At 35.6% G+C, this 22,298-nt stretch overlaps 1 protein-coding gene across 1 annotated transcript; it reads left to right on the top strand.

Annotated features, from left to right (window-relative positions):
- The first annotated feature begins 12,938 nt into the window (after nt 1–12,938).
- LOC133336317 (lateral signaling target protein 2 homolog) lies at nt 12,939–15,851 on the top strand. The gene is made up of 3 exons (XM_061544608.1): nt 12,939–13,767; nt 14,383–14,485; nt 15,134–15,851. Exons 1-3 carry the CDS (start codon nt 12,939–12,941, stop codon nt 15,849–15,851), a joined length of 1,650 nt encoding a protein of 549 aa, XP_061400592.1.
- Nucleotides 15,852–22,298: the final 6,447 nt, after the last annotated feature.

The following is a 22,298-nucleotide window of genomic DNA, read 5'->3' as shown; positions in this document are numbered from 1 at the left end:
AGTACAGGTCTTATTTATGATCCAAATTGGAAGAAATTTGGCATATCTCACTTATTTTGCCTGAGGACGAACCTTATTGAAATTGGGAAAAATCGGTTCAGATTTAGATATAGCTCCCATATATATTTTCGTCCGATTTAATGTAAATGTTGCTCCAAAGTCCCTATATATTTTTCGATTTGCACAAAATTTTGCACAGCCTAATGATTTAGGTCTAGAATGCTGTATGTTAAGTTTCCCGAAAATCGGTTCATATTTAGATTTAGCTCTCATATATATTTTCGTCCGATTTAAGGAATATGGTATACCAAAGTCCCTATATATCTTTCGATTTGCACGAAATTTGGCATAGCGTACTGAATGAAGTCTAGAATGATGTGTGTTAAATTTCCCGAAAATCGGTTCAGATTTAGATATAGCTCCCATATATAGTTTCGTCCGATTTCATGTAAATGGTGCCCCAAAGTCCCTATATATCTTTCGATTTGCACGAAATTTGGTACAGCCTAATCATTTAGATGTAGAATGATGTCTGCCAAGTTTCGTGAAAATCGGTCCAAATTTAGATATAGCTCCCATATATAGTTTCGTCCGATTTCATGTAAATGATGCCCCAAAGTCCCTATGTATCCTTCGATTTGCACGAAATTTGGCATAACGTACTGAATTGAGCCTAGAGTGATATCTGCCAAGTTTCGAGTAAATCGGTCCAGATTTCTATATATCTCACACATATAGTTTCGTCCGATTTCATGTAAATGGTGCACCAAAGTCTCTATATATCTTTCGATTTGCACGAAATTTGACATAACGTACTGAATTGAGCCTAGAGTGATGTCTGCCTTGTTTCGTGAAAATTGATCCAGATTTAGATATAGCTCCCTTTTATTATAGATTGATTTTAAGTAATTGACGCACCAAAGAAGCTATAGGAACACAACGTTCTGAAATTAGTATAACCTAACCTTTGACAAGTTTGTTTGAAATCGCTTAATATTTGGATAGATCTTCCATATATATTTTCGCCCGATTTCAAGTAAATTGGGGATCAAACTCCCCATGTTAGTCAGATTGACATCAAATTTTGCACAACGTACAAAATTTAGCATAGAATTACGTAGTTGCGTTTTCTGGATGTAAAGACATAGCCCAACGGATGACCTATTTATATTTGTTTGAAGTCGACTCACATACTTTATAGATCGATCTAGGTAGATTTACATTTAGATAAATATCACATATTTTATTTCATCCAATTTCATGTTAATAGTCCTTTTTAATATACCCATAGTGGTAAGGGGAATCATATAGTCGACCCCGTCCGACTATACTGCTTTCCTTACTGGTTTTTTAATTCCAGTTATTCCAATAGTTGCTAAAAATATATTGTTTAATCTAAGCCTTGATAAGTTGCTTAAACAATTATTTTGAAAAAATCCAGGATTTAAGTAGTTGCTCAAAAAAAAAGTTTTAAAAAATTCACAACTCGATTATTGGCTCAAAAACAATTTTTATAAAATCCTTAAAAAGGGTATTCAAAATTCGTAACTACTGATAATAATTCTTGTTTTATTTTCTTATTTTGCTGCCATGAAAAAATAACCATTATGTTAGGAAAATTTTTTCCAAAAAAATATTTTCTATACTCCGAAAAACACATGAAAACGGCAAGAGGTCTCTCGGCAAAAGAAAAAAAAAACGGGCAATTTTTTATTCTCCGATGCGAACGAATGAATGAATGACTGATGTTTTGCCAGAAGTGCAAAGACATCCATTCACCATTACATTTTCCTGCTGCTGCTGCGTTGGTGGCTCGATTTTCAGACCCACCGCATAAACCTGGAACAGCGGTGGCATAGTCCTATCTGTCTGTCAGTCAGTCATTCAGTCACATGGGCATTTGTAATGCAACTACCAGTTATTGTGAATGGCGCGTGTTTTTTTGGTTGCCTAATGAAATTTCAGATATTTTCCATGACAACAAGCATACAACTCGGTAAAGACAGAAACTAACAAACAAACATTTTCCCTAATGTTAGTAGTCGGTCGCAATGTGTTGGTTAGGTTCGCTTACATTTATAGACCTTTATTTGAGTGCTGCTATAAAATGGCAAGTGGGTTGGTAGCTAGGCTAGGTGGCTTCTTCATTTCAATTTTTGTTTGTTTGACTTTTTCCCTATTCAAAATTGTACTTCTGTTGCCGTTTATTTATTTTTTTTGTGGGAGGATTTTGTTAAATTGCCATTTGACGTTGATGGTTTGTTGTTATTTTTATTTCACTTGCATAATTAATATAAATTGTCAAAACATCAGTTGCATATTAAGAGAAAACAGAAATGACAGATATATCTGTCGTCCCTGCTACCTAGCACTTAGTGTGGGATGAGTCAATGGTAAATCCTTGTGTTGTTGCGGTTTTTATTTATTTATTTTTCTTTTTTTGCCACTACCCACTGGAGATTATCTAAAGCAGCTAAACTGACAACCAGTCAAGTTTTTTGTCCGGAGAATCCTATGGTAGCCATCATAGATGCTTGGTTTTTATTTATTTATTTATTTTTTTTTTTTTTGTGGAAAATTTGGAAATTTAATGTTGTTATTTAATGGAACTTAACAGTGACGGTGAATTGTTCGATGGGCAGATTTTTGAAAATTGTTTAAAAATTTATCATGGAGTGGATTTTATTAAATTTTAACAAGTAATTTTTATACTCTACACAGCTGTGTTGTCAGGGTTCCGACCAACGAAGACCCCTATTGTATTTGGTAAAGATCGGTTAATATTTAGGGGATGAAATGTACCAAAAACTTTATATTTGTGTGGTCACTCCAGAGGCCGCAGTTATGGCCCAAACATTACTGGTGAATACTGAGTGGTTTGACAGTTTAATATTTTATATATAACACCAGAATTGTATATATATATATATATATTCTAAACACGACACAGGTCACACTTATGGACCAATGTAATTTTGCATGAAGTTCCGGTTATGGTCAATGATAACGCCCATATTTATCGCTGATATTGAGATTATATTTAGGGGGTGCAATGAACCGGAAGCATTGTTTTTGTTAGATTTTCTAGTCGCTCTAGAGGCCTTTATTATAGAACATCATGTATCTTACACGATGAAGAAGATCTGACCAAAAACTTAGAACGGTTGTTTAAATGATGATCGGTCAATATTCCGAGGGTCAAATCAAATAAAACCTAATGCGACCAAATTTTTATTTTATGGCGTAAATATTCACCTCGGAAAACAATATTTGAAAAAAAGAAGGTGGTTCTTTTGACCTATAATCAGGCAAGAGGGTGCAAATATTGCCCAGTCTCAGAATATAGAAGCGCAGACCCTAGTTTTGGTAATATAATTTGCCATTATAGCTATTTTCCGGAATATTTTCTATTTAATATGGATCCCAGGCTTATGAGGGCTGGTATATATCATAGTGGATTATTTGGAAAATATTTCTGAACGGTTGTACTTCGGTCGTGGATTTTTTTAATATATCTTTCAGTGCAATGGATATATACGATTTTTACCTGGAGAAGAGGAACGGGAAAACTGAACATCACAACACAACCTACGGTGAAGGAAATCAGGACAAGTAATTAGAAGAGCTGTACTAAATATTAGTAATATTTTTGACCTCTAGTCGGCCAACAGGGTGCAAATATCGCGAAATATTGCCCAAGCTCAGAATATAAAACCACAGAAAGTTAGATTTTCGTGGAAGTTGTGTAGGGTATCATATGGTCGGCCCTGTCCGACTATACTGCTCCGATCACTGGTTTTTAATTATTTTTTGAGAGGCAAATAAATGTAACGTGGATTTTTTGGTAACAATTTAATTTTTGGTATAAGAGGACCTCCATAAGAGGATATATCATTCTTAGAGAATAATATATCATTAAAGTATTCATTTGCTCCTCTAAACGACCTTCTGTTAAATGGCTATTAATGTGCCATTCCAATAAGTATAATATTCGTTAATTTCCCCATGGACAACAATTGGACGATGATATGCCTGCCTGTCCTTTCAATGGCATGGGACCTAATTCGCAATATGTTTTTTGCCTTCCGACAGGAAAACAAACAAGAACAATCACATGAGATTTCCAAATAGCCATAGTTCTCTTCCTCTCTGGTCGTACTCATGAACTTCAATTCCATATTGTTATTCGGATTCCACTAGGTCTTGTCGCTGCTACAGTTGTCGTTGTTTGTTTTTTTTTCTGCATGGTGGATTACCAAAGTCATTATTATCATGGTTATGGCTTTTTAAAAAGCCACATGTTAATTTTATTATTGTTGTTGTTGCTATGATGTTGTTGTTTTTGTTGCTATTTTGTTATTGTATCGTGGTGTATTTGGGGGCGTTGAGGGTATTGTAGAGAAGTTCTTATTTTTATTTGCTACTTGTAGTTGTTGTTGTTGGTTTTGTTGCAAACTCAATTTGCCAAATGACAAGCTAACTGTGAAGCCTGTAAATTGCATTGCAGAACATTGGCGTGAATATAAAAATACCTAAGTGGCAATAAATAGCGTGGTGGTGCAGATGAAGAGTGGAAGGAGATGTATTAGTGGCATCGAAAGTAGAGGAAAATCAAATCATTGACTTACACTTGAACGGCTATGGAGTTGATGGACAGACAGCCAGACACAGTAGTTTTTTTCTTTAAAGTACATTGTTAAAAAAAACTATATTTTCAAAAAAAGTTGTTGGTTCTCTTAAAAATTAACTTTTAAAAAATGTAAAAAAAAAATCCACGGTGTTGTTTGGTCTCTTAAAAATTAACTTTTAAAAAATGTAAAAAAAACAAAAATTCAAGTGAGCGGAGGGTTGTGATGTTCGGCTTTCAATTGTGGCCTATCGATTCGAAAAAAACACCAAAAATTAAGTTTTCGCTCTAATTCATCCCAAAATTAGTATCTGATCATCACTTCCTACGAAAATTTAACATTTTATTTCTGCCCTCTACTAGTGTGGTAATGGGTTACTGAATACTATATCTATACATAAGTACCTGTAAATATTTAGGTGTATCTCACACATCCGAGTACATACAACAATATAATTGGTATTAATTTAAAGGTCAACCACTCCTCTTGGATATAATATTAACTTCTCGGGTCCTTCAGGAGTAAACATATACGCCATAGAATACAAATTTTGTCATTTTCACACCAAAGTATAATACACACCAAATAATAACAAATCTTTATCAAAATAGGTATGCTTATTCTTTGGCCCGATCCTCTTCTCCATATAAAATTTCGCAATGTTCGGACCATAATTGCGGCCTCTAGAGCGACCAGAAAAACCGACAAAAATTAAGTATTTGGTCCATTTCATCCCCAAAATATTAACTGATCTTTATAAAAAACAATAGGGGTCTTCATTGGGCAGAACACATCCTGCATGCAAAATTTCATGGTGAAATGTATCGTGTTTACAAATTATAATGGACATACGGACGGACGGACACACATGTCTAGATCGACTCATTTAGTCAATATATGACGATCGGCATACTTAAAGGTGGGTCTAGGACCAATATTTCGCGGCGTTACAAACTTTTGGGGTTGCACAAAGCTATAATACCCTGACAACATTGTTGTGTAGGGTATAAAACGCAACGCGTTTTTCGACAACTCAGAAATAATTTTTAAATATACTGTTAAAAAATCCAGGTCATCGTTTGTCTTTAAAAATAATGTTAAAAAATCCACGTATTCCTTGGTTTTAATTTCTTTTAGATGCACGCCTTGGTTGGTCTTAATTTTTTTTTTTAATCCACACCTTTGTTGGCCTTCATTGGTCTTTGAAAACTTTTTTTTTGAAAATCCACTTCTTTGCTGGGCTTTAAAAAAATAATGCTTAAAAATCTACGCCATCGCTGATCCTTAAAAAATAATTTTCAAAAAATCTACCCCTTTATTTGTCTAAAAAATTTTTAAAAATCCAGGCTTTTTTTGTCCAAAAATATATTTAAGAAATCTTAATTTTTATTTTTTGCACAAAAATGTAACAGTAAATTAATAAAAAATATTTTTAAAAAATCCGGTCTTCTCAAACAAATTATGTGTCAAAAGACCCACAGTGTTCTTTATATATTACCACAAATCCCACTTATGTGGCCTAACATAGATTGATACGCTAGGCTTTCACAAGAGTTTTCACTATGTGGTAATTTTTTTATTTTGAAAATACTATTCCCTACTTGACATATTTTGAATATTTTGTGCGTGTAAGTACCTTCTGTGTGGAAAAATAAAAAACAAACGGCGACAACGGCATATGAATGCATATTATTTGGCGGAACGACTGGTTCGACGAGCGTCTGCCTACATTTGGCATGATATAAAAGCCCATCAAGCCGGTTTACGTGAGTACACACACACAAGCTCGGCAATTGTTCACAAAAACCGCAATGAAGACCACACACACGCACAGGTGCCTGACAATATTAACCGGCAACATCAACGCCACCTAGCAATGCAAACGCCACCGCCACCACCGTCACCACGACCACCAGCAACAACAATTGGCTTAACCAACTAACCGTTTGACCATTATGAGACCAGGCCAACAACCATCAAACCATTCAATGACGCCGCTATAACAAATTTTAAAACATAGGCCTAGGTATACCCGAGCTGAGAGTGTGCACGAGTGATTGTGTGTGCCTTAGTATGGGAAGCAATATTTGCAAATACCGGCTAACTCACTGACTGACTGACTGGCTATTTTTGTATGGCTTACAAAACAACTGCAATGACTTGTATGCTGTCATTCCAGCCAACGTGCAGGAGGTACGTGTTTAGAAGTTGTAGAGGCTCAAATGTCGCGTGTATGCCAACATTTCTGATGTTGTTGTTGTGTTGTTGCAGTTTGTTTATAGTCAATTTTCAAGACCAAAAACACAACACCACCTTCCGTTCTTCTGTCCAACTGTCATACTCATCACAAACAAACAGTTGATGCCGCCATATAAAAATGCCCATAGCCGAACACAAACGATAACGTTTGAATGTTGTTAAATATTCGTAAAATGCACTTTTAAAACTTCCCGGTCTTCCTGTAACCCCTGACCGACCCACCCCTCACTTTTGGGTATATATCCTCCTATATGGCTAGACGACATATTCAAGCTGTGTTGCTCACCCACTGGTCACTGCTACATATGCATATGCCAAAACCTATAATATCATGCAAATGACCGAAGCAATATAAAGGAAGAGGGAAAGGCTATTTAGTGGGGACATGGTGGAAGGGCGAACCATGGAAATCAACGATGTGCGAAAAGATTAAAATGCATGAATGTATTGAAATTTGTTGGAGATTTAAAATTCAAACATTTCATTGCTACATGAGGTTTTGGGGGTAGGTGGCAACGGATTTGGGGTTCGGAATGTTAATGTTTTAATTTAAAGGGATTACGGTCAATGTTTTGTGGCATTTCCTTGTATTTGGTTTACTTTTAAAGCAATGTCCGCCCGTCTATGAAATTATAACTATAAATATTTAAATTGAACAGTATGTTATATTTTTAGGGGAAAATATTAAAATTATGCCATTTAAATTTTTTTTAAAATCCATGCAAACAAAAATCCCTTAAAATAACGTTTAAATCAGTAAGAAAAGTAGTAAATTCGGACGAGGCCGACTATTTTATACCCTTCACCACTATAGGTATATTAATCAGATGCAACCTAATAGACGTTGAATTTTTGAAGGACCATTAACATGAAATTGGATGATATCAAATAAGTGATCTTTATCTAAATGTGAACCGACGTGGACCAATCCATAAACATGTCATTCGTTTGTTATAATAGGACAAAATTATATAAATCGATTTAAAGCAAATATCTATCGTACACCCGTTGAATATTTGGAACCCAATTAATACGAAGTTGGTAGGAAATATGGTATAAGTCTGAGGGCTCTATACAAACCTCAAAAAACTTCGGTACGTTGCGCAACATTTTCTGACAATCTGCGTAACTTTGGGTGCATAATTTACTTAACACACGTTAATCTAGACATACGCTGTGCCAAATTTCCAGAAAATCGAAAGATAAATAGGGACTTTGGTGCACCATTTGTCTTAAATCGGACGAAAATATATATATTGAGCAACATCTAAATCTGAACCGGTTTTCACGAAACTGAGCACACATCATTCTAGGCTTTATTCAATATGGTTTGCCAAATTTCGTGTAAATCGAAAGATATTTAGGGACTTTGGAGCACCAAAGTGCACCATTTACCTCAAATCGGATGAAAATATATATGCGAGCTATATCTAAATCTGAACCGATTTTCACGAAACTTACACACATCATTCTAGGCTGAATTCAGTACGCTGTGCCAAATTTCGTGCAAATCGGAAGATTTATAAGGACTTTGGTGCACCATATATATATATGTGAGCTATATTTAAATCTAAACCGATGTTCACGAAACTTAGCACACATCATTCTAGGCTGAATTCAATACGCTTTGGCAAATTTCGTGCAAATCGAGAAATTTATAAGGACTTTGGTGCACCATTTACATAAAATCGGACGAAAAAATATATGGGAGCTATATCCAAATTTGAACCGATTTTCACGAAACTTAGCACACATCATTCTAGGCTTAATTCAGTACGCTGTGCCAAAATTCGTGCAAATCGAAAAATATTTAGGAACTTTGGTGCACCATTTACCTTAGATAGGACGAATATATATATATATATATATATATGGGAGCTATATCTAAATCTGAACCGATTTTCACGAAACTTAGCACACATCATTCTAGGCTTAATTCAGTACTCTGTTCCAAATTTCGTGCAAATCGGAATGTTTATAAAGACTTTGGTGCACCATTTACATAAAATCGGTCAAAACTATATATGGGAGCTATATCGAAATCTGAACCGGTTTTCACGAAACTTAGCACAAATCACTTTAGACTTAATTCAGTACGCTATGCCACATTTCCTACAAATCGAATGATATATAGGGACTTTGGTGCACCATTTACATAAAATCGGACGAAAATATATATGGGAGCTATATCCAAATTTGAACCAATTTTCACGAAACTTAGCACACATCATTCTAGTCTTAATTTAGTACTCAATAGGGTTCGTCCTTGGGCCAAATGAATGAGCTGTGGCAAATTTCATCCAAATTGGATTATAAATACGACCTGTACTTTGTTTACAATTTAACACCAACAGACGGAGGAACGGACGGGCATGCATAAATCGACTTAGAAAGTGATTCTATGCGTATTCTCAATTTATTTACATATATTACACTTCTTTTATACGCCAGCCAATATTGGCATGGGATTTCATGTTCAACATTTGTCCAGCAATTTCAGCTGAATATTATTTTTTTAACTTTTAAAAAATTCATAAAAATCCTCTAATAGCTCTTCATTTAATCAAAGTTATCCACTTAGCTGGACAAAAAAATAGATATACTGCTTCACATTGCTGCAAACACATATATATATTCCCCTCCACCACTTGACCGAGATAAACTTCAAAACACCCACCCACAAACAAATTAGATTAGTTACAAGTTATCCTTTTGAAATCCTCTTACACATCATTGACTATTGTCAGTTTTTCGGTCAGACTTATTTTTTATTTTACTTCTCAATTTTTGTGTACGCCCCCCTCTCTCTCTCTCTATCTCTCTCTATCTTACACCCCCTCACCAAAATGGTTGGTATAGCAGAATTGTTTGCTACCATTCCATTCCATCCATCCAATCTAAGTTGAATCTATTGCTACGGTAATTAATGTAATCTCCCTCCCGTATAAAATTGTTACAATTATCGTAAGTCTGTGGGGCTGTGTGTGTGTGTTAGTGTACTATTTTATGACCAAATTATCATTGGCTGTGTGTGTCATGAAAAAGTTCCATGGTCAAAATGGTCTAGTGGGTGTGAGTAGTGATGGTATTTACTTGGATTTAAAAAAAGGGATTTATCAAAAGTTGATACCTAAAATACCTCCTCCACATGGAGTGGGGATATGAAAGGAAGCGACAGGAGCAAGCCTTGGAGTTTTAAAACAATTCGAAAGACCCACTACTTATTACGAACGTAACGTAAATGCTTCTGTTCTAATTGCCTAAAATTTGGTAGGAGGAGAATGGTTTGTAATTTAAAATTTTATTTTTGTGCTATAATTCTGCCTTTGTGTGTTTGTGCATGAGCACATTTTAGCTAATTAGGATGGTTTTAATTTTATGAAAACTTACTTACTAGCCAAACAATGTATTAACGAATTTAACTGAAAGAGATTAAATTTGGTGTAGGAAGAGAAAAATAATTTAAAACCAGTGAGCGGAGAAGTATAGTCAGACGTGGCCAACTATACGATACCCTTCACAAATACCACGGAACTCTAACTTTATGCGGATTTTAAAAGGAAGCTCTATCTAAATCTGGACCGATTTTCACGAAACAAGACAGACATCACTCTAGGCTCAATTCAGTACGTTATGCCAAATTTCGTGCAAATCGAAGGATATATAGGGACTTTGGTGCACCATTTACCTAAAATCGGGCGAAACTATATATGGGAGCTATATCTAAATCAGGACAGATTTTCACGAAACTTGGCAGACATCATTCTAGGCTCAATTCAGTACGTTATGCCAAATGTCGTGCAAATCGAAAGATATATAGGGACTTTGGTGCATCATTTACATGAAATCGGACGAAACTATATATGGAAGCTATATCTAAATCTGGACCGATTTTCTCGGAACTTGGAAGACATCACTCTACGCTTAATTCAGAACGATTTCGTGCAAATCGAAAGATATATAGGGACTTTGGGGCACCATTTAAATGAAATCGGACGAAACTATATATGGGAGGTATATCTAAATCTGAACCGATTTTATCAAAACTTTGCAGACATTACTCTAGGCTCAATTCAGTACGTTATGCCAAATTTCGTGCAAATCGAAAGATATATAGGGACTTTGGGGCACCATTTAAATGAAATCGGACGAAACTATATATGGGAGGTATATCTAAATCTGAACCGATTTTATCAAAACTTGGCAGACATCATTCTAGGCTCAATTCAGTACGTTATGCCAAATTTCGTGCAAATCGAAAGATATATAGGGACTTTGGCGCACCATTTACATGAAATCGGACGAAAGTATATATGGGAGCTATATAGAAATCTGGACCGATTTTCTTGAAACTTGGCAGACATCACTCTAGGCTCACTTCAGTACGTTATGCCAAATTTCGTGCAAATCGAAGGATATATAGGGACTTTGGTGCACCATTTACCTAAAATCGGGAGAAACTATATATGGAAGCTATATCTAAATCACGACCGATTTTCACGAAACTTGGCAGACATCATTCTAGGCTCAATTCAGTACGTTATGCCAAATTTCGTGCAAATCGAAAGATATATAGGGACTTTGGGGCACCATTTACATGAAATCGGACGAAACTATATATGGGAGCTATATCTAAATCTGAACCGATTTTCTCGAAACTTGGCAGACATCACTCTAGGCTTAATTCATTACGTTATGCCAAATTTCGTGCAAATCGAAAGATATATAGGGACTTTGGGGCACAATTTACATGAAATCGGACGAAACTATATATGGGAGCTATATCTAAATCTGAACCGATTTTCTCGAAACTTGGCAGACATCACTCTAGGCTTAATTCATTACGTTATGCCAAATTTCGTGCAAATCGAATGATATATAGGGACTTTGGTGCACCATTTACATGAAATCGGACGAAACTATATATGGGAGCTATATCTAAATCTGGACCGATTTTCACGAAACTTGGCAGACATCATTCTAGACCTAAATGATTAGGCTGTACCAAGTTTCGTGCAAATCGAAAGATATATAGGGACCGTTTACATTAAATCGGTTAAATATATATATGGGAGCTATATCTAAATCTGAACCGATTTTTCCCAATTTCAATAGGGTTCGTCCTTGGGCCAAATAAGTGACTTGTGCCAAATTTCATCCAATTCGGATCATAAATGCGACCTGTACTTTGTTTACAATTTAACATGGACAGACAGACGGACAGACGGACAGACGGACAGACGGACGGACGGACGGACGGACATGCATAAATCGACTCAGAAAGTGATTCTATGCATATTCTCAAAAGGAACCATGGGTCTATCTCGATTATTTTTGCCTGTTACAAACATATGCACAAAGACATAATACCCTGTACCACAGTGTGGTGAAGGGTATAAAAATCCTGGATAATACATACAAAAATGTTTTTAAAAAGTAGAGTATTTTTTTTTAAAATCCTATGTAATGAAATAAAATAGTAATTTTTAGAAATTCACGCCTTTGCTGGTCTTTCAAAAAATATATTTTAAGAAATTTATGAAATCCACGCAATTGCCGGTATATAAAAGAATTATTATTAAATAAGCCACGCCTTTGCTGGTCCGTCAAAAAATATTTTTTAAGAAATCTACGAATTTTCTGATATCTCAAAAAATAATTTTTATCCGAGGCAGTAATTTTAGTATTGTTTCAAGATCTATGCCTGCATTCCCTAAAAATGTCCCTAAAAATGTTCCTAAAAAATCCCCCCTAGAATAAATATGTTATAAAACCCTGGCTAATGTGTAATATTAACAAAATATATATATATATATATATATATTTTAAACATAAAAAATTCTTTTAATTTGTATTTTTATATTTATAATCTTAAATTTCCTTTAGAAGTATAACATATTTAATCTAATTCCTTTTTGTATCCTTTCTTGTCTATTTTTAGTTAACCCATAACTCTTCAATGCCATAATCCCCAATAAATACCAGTACCAGCAGCAAGCGCAGTCACCGAAGTAGTAGTTACATAGATAAAAAGAAGCAAAATAACAAAAAATGCCCTCAACAGTGAAAGCAATCGATGCTGGGCCATCACCATCATCGACGGTGGCCGCAGCAGCAAGGATGGCATTGTCAAAGGCATATCACTACAATAATACGATATTGTTGCCCTCACTCGAAGAAAGGCTACACAGTCCAACAGCAACAACAACAACTACAGCGGTGGATGGAGAACAACCATTCACGGCATCATCAGCATCGTCATCCTCAGCCATTACCACCACCTCAACATCATCTTTATTGGGTTCTGAAATCAATAGCTCTACTGGTTTAACCTCTATATCCCATGTAGCTTCCGTAGTAGTTTCGAATTTCCTGCCTTTAACATCAGCATCCTTATCACCCGGTGGTGGTGGTAGCAGTGATGACACAAGGTCTGCCGTTGACACCAAATACTCTGCCACCTCCTACACAGCATCATCATCATCGTCAGCGACAGAACTAACCTCCGCCAGTGATAGCATATTGTCGTCCGCCTCTGCCTCCTCCGCATCATCGATTCTAGCTGCATCCTCCGAATTTTATCCATCATATAGTCCGCCTGTCGTTGAGAGTCTAGTGGCCAGCTCAGCAGAGGATTTTAGCAATAATTTTCGGGATCTATCATTCGATATTTTCGATGACAATGACAACGATTTGTTCGGCTCGCCAATGCCATTCGATGCCAGTGAAAATGGTCTGTGGAATGGTCGGTTCGTGCCACCGCCGCCACGGCCACCGTTCTTTGTTGACGAACCCGTATTGAGTGATGGCTTGACAACATGTGATTTGTGCTCCTGGGCAATGCCAACAAAAAGTACATTTATATTTGAAGGCACCATGGGTAAGTAGCAAAGGAGCTGGCAGTAGAAGAGTAGAAGTCCTCCATGTTGGAAGATAGATAGACGACACAAACAGATGACAGACAAACGGACGGACAGACAGAAAGTCAGGCGTTGAAAAGGGTTCTTTTTTTGTTTAAATGCCAAGCAAACAACATTCATACAAATAGACAAATCGATGGACAGGTTTGTCCTGTCCATCACATACCATCAAATACAAATATGCTGACTACTGGGTGGCGGGGTTCGACTGTGACTGTTGACTACTGCTTCGTAATAAAAAATGAGGAAAATTTCAACAGCAACGGCAGTAAACGAATAAAAAAATTGTAAAATCAAATTTATTTGCCAATAAAATCAAATGATATTGTCCAAGATGAAGCTGATATGGGAATACCAGGCATGGGACATGACAACATGACTGACTGGCCAAGACAAGTAGAAAAAAATGTAACATTGTAAAAGAAAAAAAAACAGGATGAGGAGGAATAATAAAAAATTAAGAATTCTGGAATTTGGGTACATTTTTGAGAGATATAAAAGTTGAATATTCAAAAATTTGTTTTAATTAAGGAAAATTTTGTAAAATATAATATTTCCCTCTTTTTTCATTTCAGAAAAAGCATCCGAGTTAGGCTGGCCCCTAACTTTAACAATTGTTTCAATATTATCAGCCATTTTAGGAGCCATTATAATGATTGCTGTTGTAAAATGTAGAAGGTAAGTGATACTTTTCAAAAACTTTTTAAAAACAATAGAATCGGTCAATTTAGAATTTCCGTATATATATTTTTCAATCCGCGCTTTTGAAATATATAAACAAATATTTTTTAAGTCATAAACGCCTTTTCAATACCACGAAAAATATTTCTAAAAATATCCACGCCTTTTCAACACCTTTCAATACACCGAAAAATATATTTTTTAAAACATCCACGCCTTGTTAATATCCCGAAGACATTTTTCGAACATGCTCATCTTTTTCAAAACCACGACAAACATTTTTTAAAACATCCACACCTTTTCGATACCACGAAAATATTTTTTTTAATCCACGCTTTTGTAATATTTAAAAAAAAAATTATTTACGCTTTGGAATATTTCAAATATTATTTTTTTTAAATCTACGCTTTTGTAATATTTAAACAATTATTTTTTAAATCATCCACGTCTTTTTAATACCCCGAAAAATATATTTGTTTTTAAAATCCACGCCTTCGTAGTTTTCCGTCATAAATATTTTTTTTTTTTGAACTTCCACGCTTTTTAATTTCCAAACCTTTTAATACCCCAAAAAATATTAAAAAAAAACTAAATTTCCTTTACAATAATTTCATTCCTTTTGTTTCTTCTTCTTTTTCTTTCCAGAAAAAAGACCTCCCATCAGCGCAGCGGTAAGTGTCAACATCATTCCCCCAAACAACAATTGCCACTTCCCTCTGTCGATCACCATCATCATAATAACGAACACAACCACCACCACCACCAAAACCACCATCACAATCTTTTCTATCCCCCTCCAAATATGACATCGACATCACATCAATATCTCTTACAACCATCTGCTACCATACAGAATTTCAAGCAATTACCTGTAAGCAGCCAACATCATCAACAACAACAACAGCACCACAACAACCGTCGTCCCACCCTGGGCATGACGATGATGGGGATGCAACATTCGTCGACGACAATGTCGACCATAACGACATCGTCCTCATCACATCATCCCCATCATCCGCGCACCATCAGTTCGTCGTCCTCGTCGAATGACAACAGTAGCAGTGGTGGAACGACCCAAACAAGTTTGACCACACTGTATCAGGTGCGATCGCATAATGAATTCAAATCGCTGACAAATATGGAACGGGAAAATTCCATGTTGAAGAGGCCACTGCCGCCCAGGCCCGATGAGTGTCTCGAGGATGTGGATCACTATGAAGGCGAGGCGGACGATGAGGATGAGCACAATGACGATGAGAGTCTAATGCCCGAGCATTATGTCTATGAAGAGCCAACCATGCAGGAATCGATAACGGCTGTTGTGGTGGTGGCTGCTTCGGGCAATGGCATGGAACGACCTTAGACTGTGACTTTTTAGAATCAGAACTCAAAATTCATACTCATACAAAAAAAACCAAAACAAATGAAACTCGAATCAAAAAAAATTCTCAAAAAATTAAAATGGTGAATTTTCTCTTTCTTCTCTCCTCTCAATGCTCGGCGCACACACAGACACGCATGTCCAGTGGTGGTCACGCAATAAACGACCAAATGGCAATAACAATCACCTTAGACGAAGCAACATTTACACTGCCCACCCAGTGGATAGCATAAGGGGCCTGCAACAGCCCAGCTCCCTGTCAGCGTCATCGTCAATGACAGCCATGACCACGGCAATGACAGTGGGCCCCTCGGCCACACCCAATTCGGCAGCAACATTGCCCTTCTATCATCATGCAGCCGGGCAACAGCATGGCCATCAACTGCCGCACTCACACTCGCATCATCTGCATAACCACCACCACCACCAACAGCCACCGCAATATCATGAACAGGAACAGCATTACTTCGAACATGAACATGAATACCATCAGCCGCAAGAGCTACAATTGCAGCTGCATGCCGGCAATGCAACATTGGCTCATCCGCCTTCATATCATTTGCATGGCCAGCAACAACAACAACACCAACAGCAGCAACATCATCAGCATTTGCATCAGCATCAACACAGCGGTGCGTCCATGTCTTCGACATCCACATCGTCCATGCCTTCGCTGTCATGTATGCCACTGCAAAGACAATTACCCGAACGAGAACAGCAACAACAACAGCCACAGACAATACATTTCAAATCAGGCAGCCAAGCGCCGCAACATGTACTTCATATGCAGCAACATGAACAACGTGAACAACAACAACAGCACCAGCAACAACAACAACAGCAATCGGAACAGTCACCCGATTTACATCATGACAATCTGTTCCACTGGCCTACTGCGACATCGCTCGTGACCAGCTGAAATGAGGAGGCTGCCAATGATGCAGCTACATGACAACACAGCCATCACCAACATCAGCCACAGCACCACCACCACCAGCATCAGCACAAGCAACAGCTGCATCGTTTGCCCACGAAAAAGTCAAACAAAAGCAAAACTCTTCTAAAAAATCCTAATGGCATTCACAGTCGACGAGGAGGAGATTTTCCCGGTGATATTGGCAATGAGGCTGTTGCCGTCATTGCGGCCGCTGCAAGTGATTTTAAATGGGCACGAGCCAAAAATTGGCAAACTCTGAATAATGACTGGATTTGGCAGTGAAATTCGTATTGCGCAGCTAAACATCCATTCACCTAGAATAGCAATCCTGCCCCTATAGCCTCACCCCACGCCTCTCTCTTTCGCTTAATGGTATGTCATCATAAAAAAAACACAAATATTTAGTTGTTGTATTTTTTTTTGCTGTTGTTTTTCCAAATCACAAACGAAAAAAAAAATTTTGAACAAATTTTAAAAATTTATTATGATTACATGACAGTTATATGCTAGGTTATAGGAGAAATAGGCGTCAAAGGGAAGTGAAGGCAATGAAAGAGAAAACTGCCAATTGTATGGAGAACAGTAAACCTGTAACGAGCTAACGACAGGTGTTATAATTTATAGGCTTAATATCGATTTACCATGTTTGCAAAAATTCATTTTTTTTTTTTTTGTTACAAAAATTGTAGCACCGGGGAAAATCGAGAAGCTGAACTAACGATCCACTAATGACCGAATTTTGTTTGTGTCTCACAGATAACGTTTGAATTTATGACCATCATTGTTGGTTAAATTGTGATATTGGGTCAATGTTTAAATTGTCCCAACAACAAAATGGGTAAATTGGAGATTTAAAGTAGATTAAAAAAATATTTTTATTTTTGCAGAAAGTGTAGCCAAATTTAATATGGGAAGTTGGGAAAAATCTGTGGACGATCATCTAGGTGCAAGGAAACCTATGGTAAATACCTCAAATTTCGTCATAAAGTATTCTATTTATAGAGGACCTTATGGAAACCTTAAAATATTCAACATGGGAAGTAGGGATAAATCTAGGGACGGTCATGTAGGTACAAGGAGACCTATGTTAAACACCTGAAAATCTCCTCCTAAAGTATTCTATCTATAGAAGACCAAGCCGCTAAGCGTTGAAGTCCGTTTATTTACAGAAGCCTTTGAGCAGGGTTTCCATCCTTCTAAGTTCTTTCTATTTATATAAATATATTCAAGAGTACTTCTCCCTATGAATTTATACAAAATTCCAAAAAATCTTACTATTCTAAGATTTTTTTGAGAATATAAAATGGAAAATTTGAAAGACTTACATATGATAGATTTTTTAAAGCAAACTTTCCTCAGGTACTTTTTTGAAAATAAAAGATCTCCCTGAAGTCTTAGAATAACAGCATCCGCCTCATCATTTCCGGAATCATAAGTTTGTTGTCCAGTAATGGGGGTGGGTAATGACACACTGCATCAAGTGCGATCTTGTAATGAATTTAGAACTCTGACAAATATGGAACGGAAAAAATTCCTTGCTCAGGAGGCCGCTACCACTAAGGCTCGATGAGTGCCTCGAAGATGGTGATCACTATGAAGCGGATAATAAAAATGAGCACAATGACGAGGAGAGTATAATGTCCGCTAGGAAGAACCAACACTGTAATAATAGGCTGTTGTGATAATGTCTTTTATTGCAAATGTGGTAATCGTGGAATCAAAGAAACTAATTTTAAGGGCCTATTCAAGCACCGACTTAAAAAAAAAATGATAACATTCAAGAACCTAATTAAAAAAAAAAAATAATAAATAGACAATAGGATTAATTTTTTTTTTTGGCAAATGTCGGAGCGACGATACACTCCAATATTCGCTATTTACACCCTTTACAACCATGTTGCCAAGGTATTATGGCTCTGTGTGGCCCCATGAGTTTGTACAATTTTGGTCCTAGACCCACCATTTAGAATACCGATCATATTATATCTCGACTAGCTGAGACGATCTAGATATGTGTGTCCGTACAACAATAAAGATTTTTTTTCTTTTAGGACGGATTCTGGCCAATGAATTCCTGATCATCCGTTAATATTTAGGGAATGAAATCGACCCAAAAACTTAATTTTTGTCTGCTTTTCTTGACGCTCTACAGACCACAATTATGACCCGAATACCATGAAATTTTACTCCGAGGTAGGAGTCTGATCATAGAATAAGCATGACTGCTTTGATGAAGATCGGTTAATATTTAGCTGGTCAAATGGACCCCGACTTTTGTGTGAAAAATGTCATATTCATATTCTTTGGGGTATATATTGTGTCATATTCTTTGGGGTATATATTTACTCCTGAAGGACATAGACCCTAGAAGTTGTTAGTATATCCAAGAGGAGTGGTTGATATGGTTGATATATAAATATTTTCAGTAAACCACATTAGAGGGCCACAATAGTGGGCGGAAATATAGCACTGATCGCTATAAAATTTTACATGAAGGTCCGATTGTGGTCAAGGTCGATCCCTATATTTTCGGAGATGATCAAATAATATTTAGGGAGTGCAATGAACCGAGTACTTTATATCTGCCAGATTTTCTAGTCGCTCTAGAGGACCATTATTATATGCAGAAAATTGCATTGTTTACACGGTACAGGCGATCTGACTAAATAATCCGAGGTTTAAATCAACCAAAAGCCAAAGTAATCAAATTTTTAATTTATGACGTAAATATTCGGGAAAACAAGATTTGGATAATATGCCAGGGTTAGAATGTGGTGCTGTGACCTATAATCGGTCAAGAGGTTTCAAATATGCCCAGGTTCAGAATACAGAACCACAGAATGTTATATTTTGGTGGTATTTGTGCGACTATACTTCACAGGTTATAAAAAATAACAACACAATGATTAATTTATTGGGAAAATGTCAGAGCGTGATATTCGGTATTTCTACTTTCGATTAAATAAGAAATCTTCCTCTTTTTAGTTTCGATTAAGGGAACCCCCCCCCCTTTTTTTCAAGATTTTCAATGGGCTGGTCAATCAATACCAATGCTTGTTAAGGTTTGTAACTTTGCACATAGTTTTTGAGTTATCCTGCCCGCCATTCGCAAAAAAAAGTTCAGAGAAAAACGTGTTTAAAATTTAAGAAGTCCTTCAGCCGTCACTTGATGACACAATAAATCGGCTATATCTTCAAGAGTTCTTGAGACTTTCACTTGCAATTTTATAGGGACATTCCTTAATTAGTGTAGATTCGTATTATATCCAAAAATTTTGAACCCGAGAATTGGGGGGTCCCCTTAAGTAAGAAATCTTCCTAGCAAAAAATATTATTATAGATCCACTTATGTAATGTTGTTATTTCAGATATGGGCTGGAAAATCTCCTTACCAAAACTTATTAATAATGATGAAATGCCTAAATTCTGCGTCTGGCTCCACAAAGTGGCTGCAAAATTCATATTTCAGATTCTGGGAGGTTGACAAATATGTATGCCAAAACTTTGCGGCATATACAAAATATTTTGGGTTCTATTAGGTGTCAAATCATCCTACCAGAAATTATTAATATCGGTCTAGCTACCATATAGCGATCCCGCCACTGAAATAGCTTTCATTCCCATTCCGGGAATCCTACCTATTTTGGGTTCTATTAGGTGTAAAATCATCCTACCAGAAATTATTAATATCGGTATAGCTACCATATAGTGGTCCCGCCACTGAAATAGCTTTCATTCCCATTCCGGGAATCCTACCTAGGGCCCACATAATGTCCTCTATGACATTGCGAGGAGTTAGGGCCGCAGAAACGTATAAACCCTCACAACATAATAGTGCAGGGTATAAAAATCCAAGTTTTGGGAGTATTTTAAGCAAATTTTACGATGAAAGTCTCCTTAAAAAATTTTGATTTTTCCGAACCTCTTCTATTTATATTTAATTCCCATATTCCTGTTTCCGACAGTTTCTTTCAAACTTGTTCATAGATTCCAATCAAACTCATACCAGCACACTCAAGTATTTACCGAAAATTATCTCATTTTTTTCCAAAATAAATACAAAAACCATCTGGTAAATCATGCAGAAATAATAAAGTCTGTAAAGTTTTAATTTCTTTCGTAAACTTTATTACTATCCTCTTAACAGCTCTGAGATTCCAAATTATTTCGCAGACAACTGCCAAAAAAACAAAACAATACAATTGTCATTGAAGGTGGATGTTTCCAAACAACAAAAAAATCAATTGGAAAATTATAAACTAAAAGAAGAAGAAGAGAAAAATAGACTACCAGCCAATAGCTCGCATTGCTGTTCATAATACAAGCTTGTCACGTTTTATCCTTTATTGCCTTGTTACGTTTTTTTTTTTTTATTTTTAGTTCTCATTTGAAGTTTCATACCAAAAATTTTTTTTGGTTGGTTTTGCTTGTTGTCAGGTAATTTACAAAGTTATTTGTAACAATAAACAAAAAAAGTATAAACTATTATAGTTAAAAAAAACTAAAACAATAAAAAGTTTTTGTTTTCTGATTTCATCCAATAACAAAAGATATGAAAATAAAACAAAAACGTAATCACTAAAGGTTGTTAAGGTCAAGTGAAAGAATTTACACTCTGTGAAGAAAAAACACAAATTTTCACAGTTTAACAACAAAATTATGAAAATAGTAAAAACAAAAAAAGTAAAATAAAAATAAATACTTGAAAACATTCCAAAATATTTAATATTGCCTCTCTATCACAAACAAATGAAAAAAAAACTAAATCATATTTGAAAAACAAACTTCATCAAAAAAAGCATATCATAATAAAAATTTTAGATTATTAATTTAATACTAATTAAAAGTTTTTTCCGTTCACTGTAAATACTAACATTTCATAAATTAGAATATACAAAAAACAACAACAAAACAACTCACGTTCAAACTTTATAGTACATCCTAACAAAAAATAATGATATCTTGAATAACAAAAATAAATAAAAACTGCATGAAATCCCATGCATGGACATTTGAAAACGAAATTGCAATAACAACTACAAAAACAACATGATGAAAATATGAAACTATCTCCCTATCAACTCTATTTTGCAAATCTAAGCATTCCTTTTTATGAAAGCTAAAAACAACAACTAAAAATAAAATAGTAAATAATAACAAAAAAGTAATTCAAATATAGATGAAATAGCAACAACAAATTCAAATTGTTCAAAAGAGATTTTTTTCTTAATCTTTAAAATAAAAATAAAAAAAAAAAATGAAAAAAAACAACAACACTACAAATTAAGTACTTAATTAGGCTAACTAAGAAATAATTCATAAAAAAACATTAATTAAATATTTGCATGAATAATAAAAAAGTCCTTGTAAAGGTGAAAGTGATTAAATCGAAAAATGTGAAAATTTAAATTGAATAAAAAACGAAACTTAAAAATACACAAGTATGGTTATATGAAATTGGACCACTCTGAATTGAAACAAATCCACAGAAA

The sequence above is a fragment of the Musca vetustissima genome, unplaced genomic scaffold (genome assembly GCF_032173495.1).
Source record: "Musca vetustissima isolate MV318-11 ecotype Yass unplaced genomic scaffold, APGP_CSIRO_Mvet_v1 utg141800, whole genome shotgun sequence".
Taxonomy (NCBI): domain Eukaryota; kingdom Metazoa; phylum Arthropoda; class Insecta; order Diptera; family Muscidae; genus Musca; species Musca vetustissima.
The sequence above is the reverse complement of the archived record's forward strand: the minus strand, read 5'-3'. Positions and strand labels throughout refer to the sequence as shown.

Bases quoted from the DNA above. Each gene is read 5' to 3' on its own strand.
- LOC133336317 (XM_061544608.1), top strand. From the start codon at position 12,939: ATGCCCTCAACAGTGAAAGCAATCGATGCTGGGCCATCACCATCATCG. The intron at 13,768-14,382 runs GTAAGTAGCAAA...TTTTCATTTCAG, and splicing joins TATATTTGAAGGCACCATGG to AAAAAGCATCCGAGTTAGGC. The intron at 14,486-15,133 runs GTAAGTGATACT...TTTTCTTTCCAG, and splicing joins GCTGTTGTAAAATGTAGAAG to AAAAAAGACCTCCCATCAGC.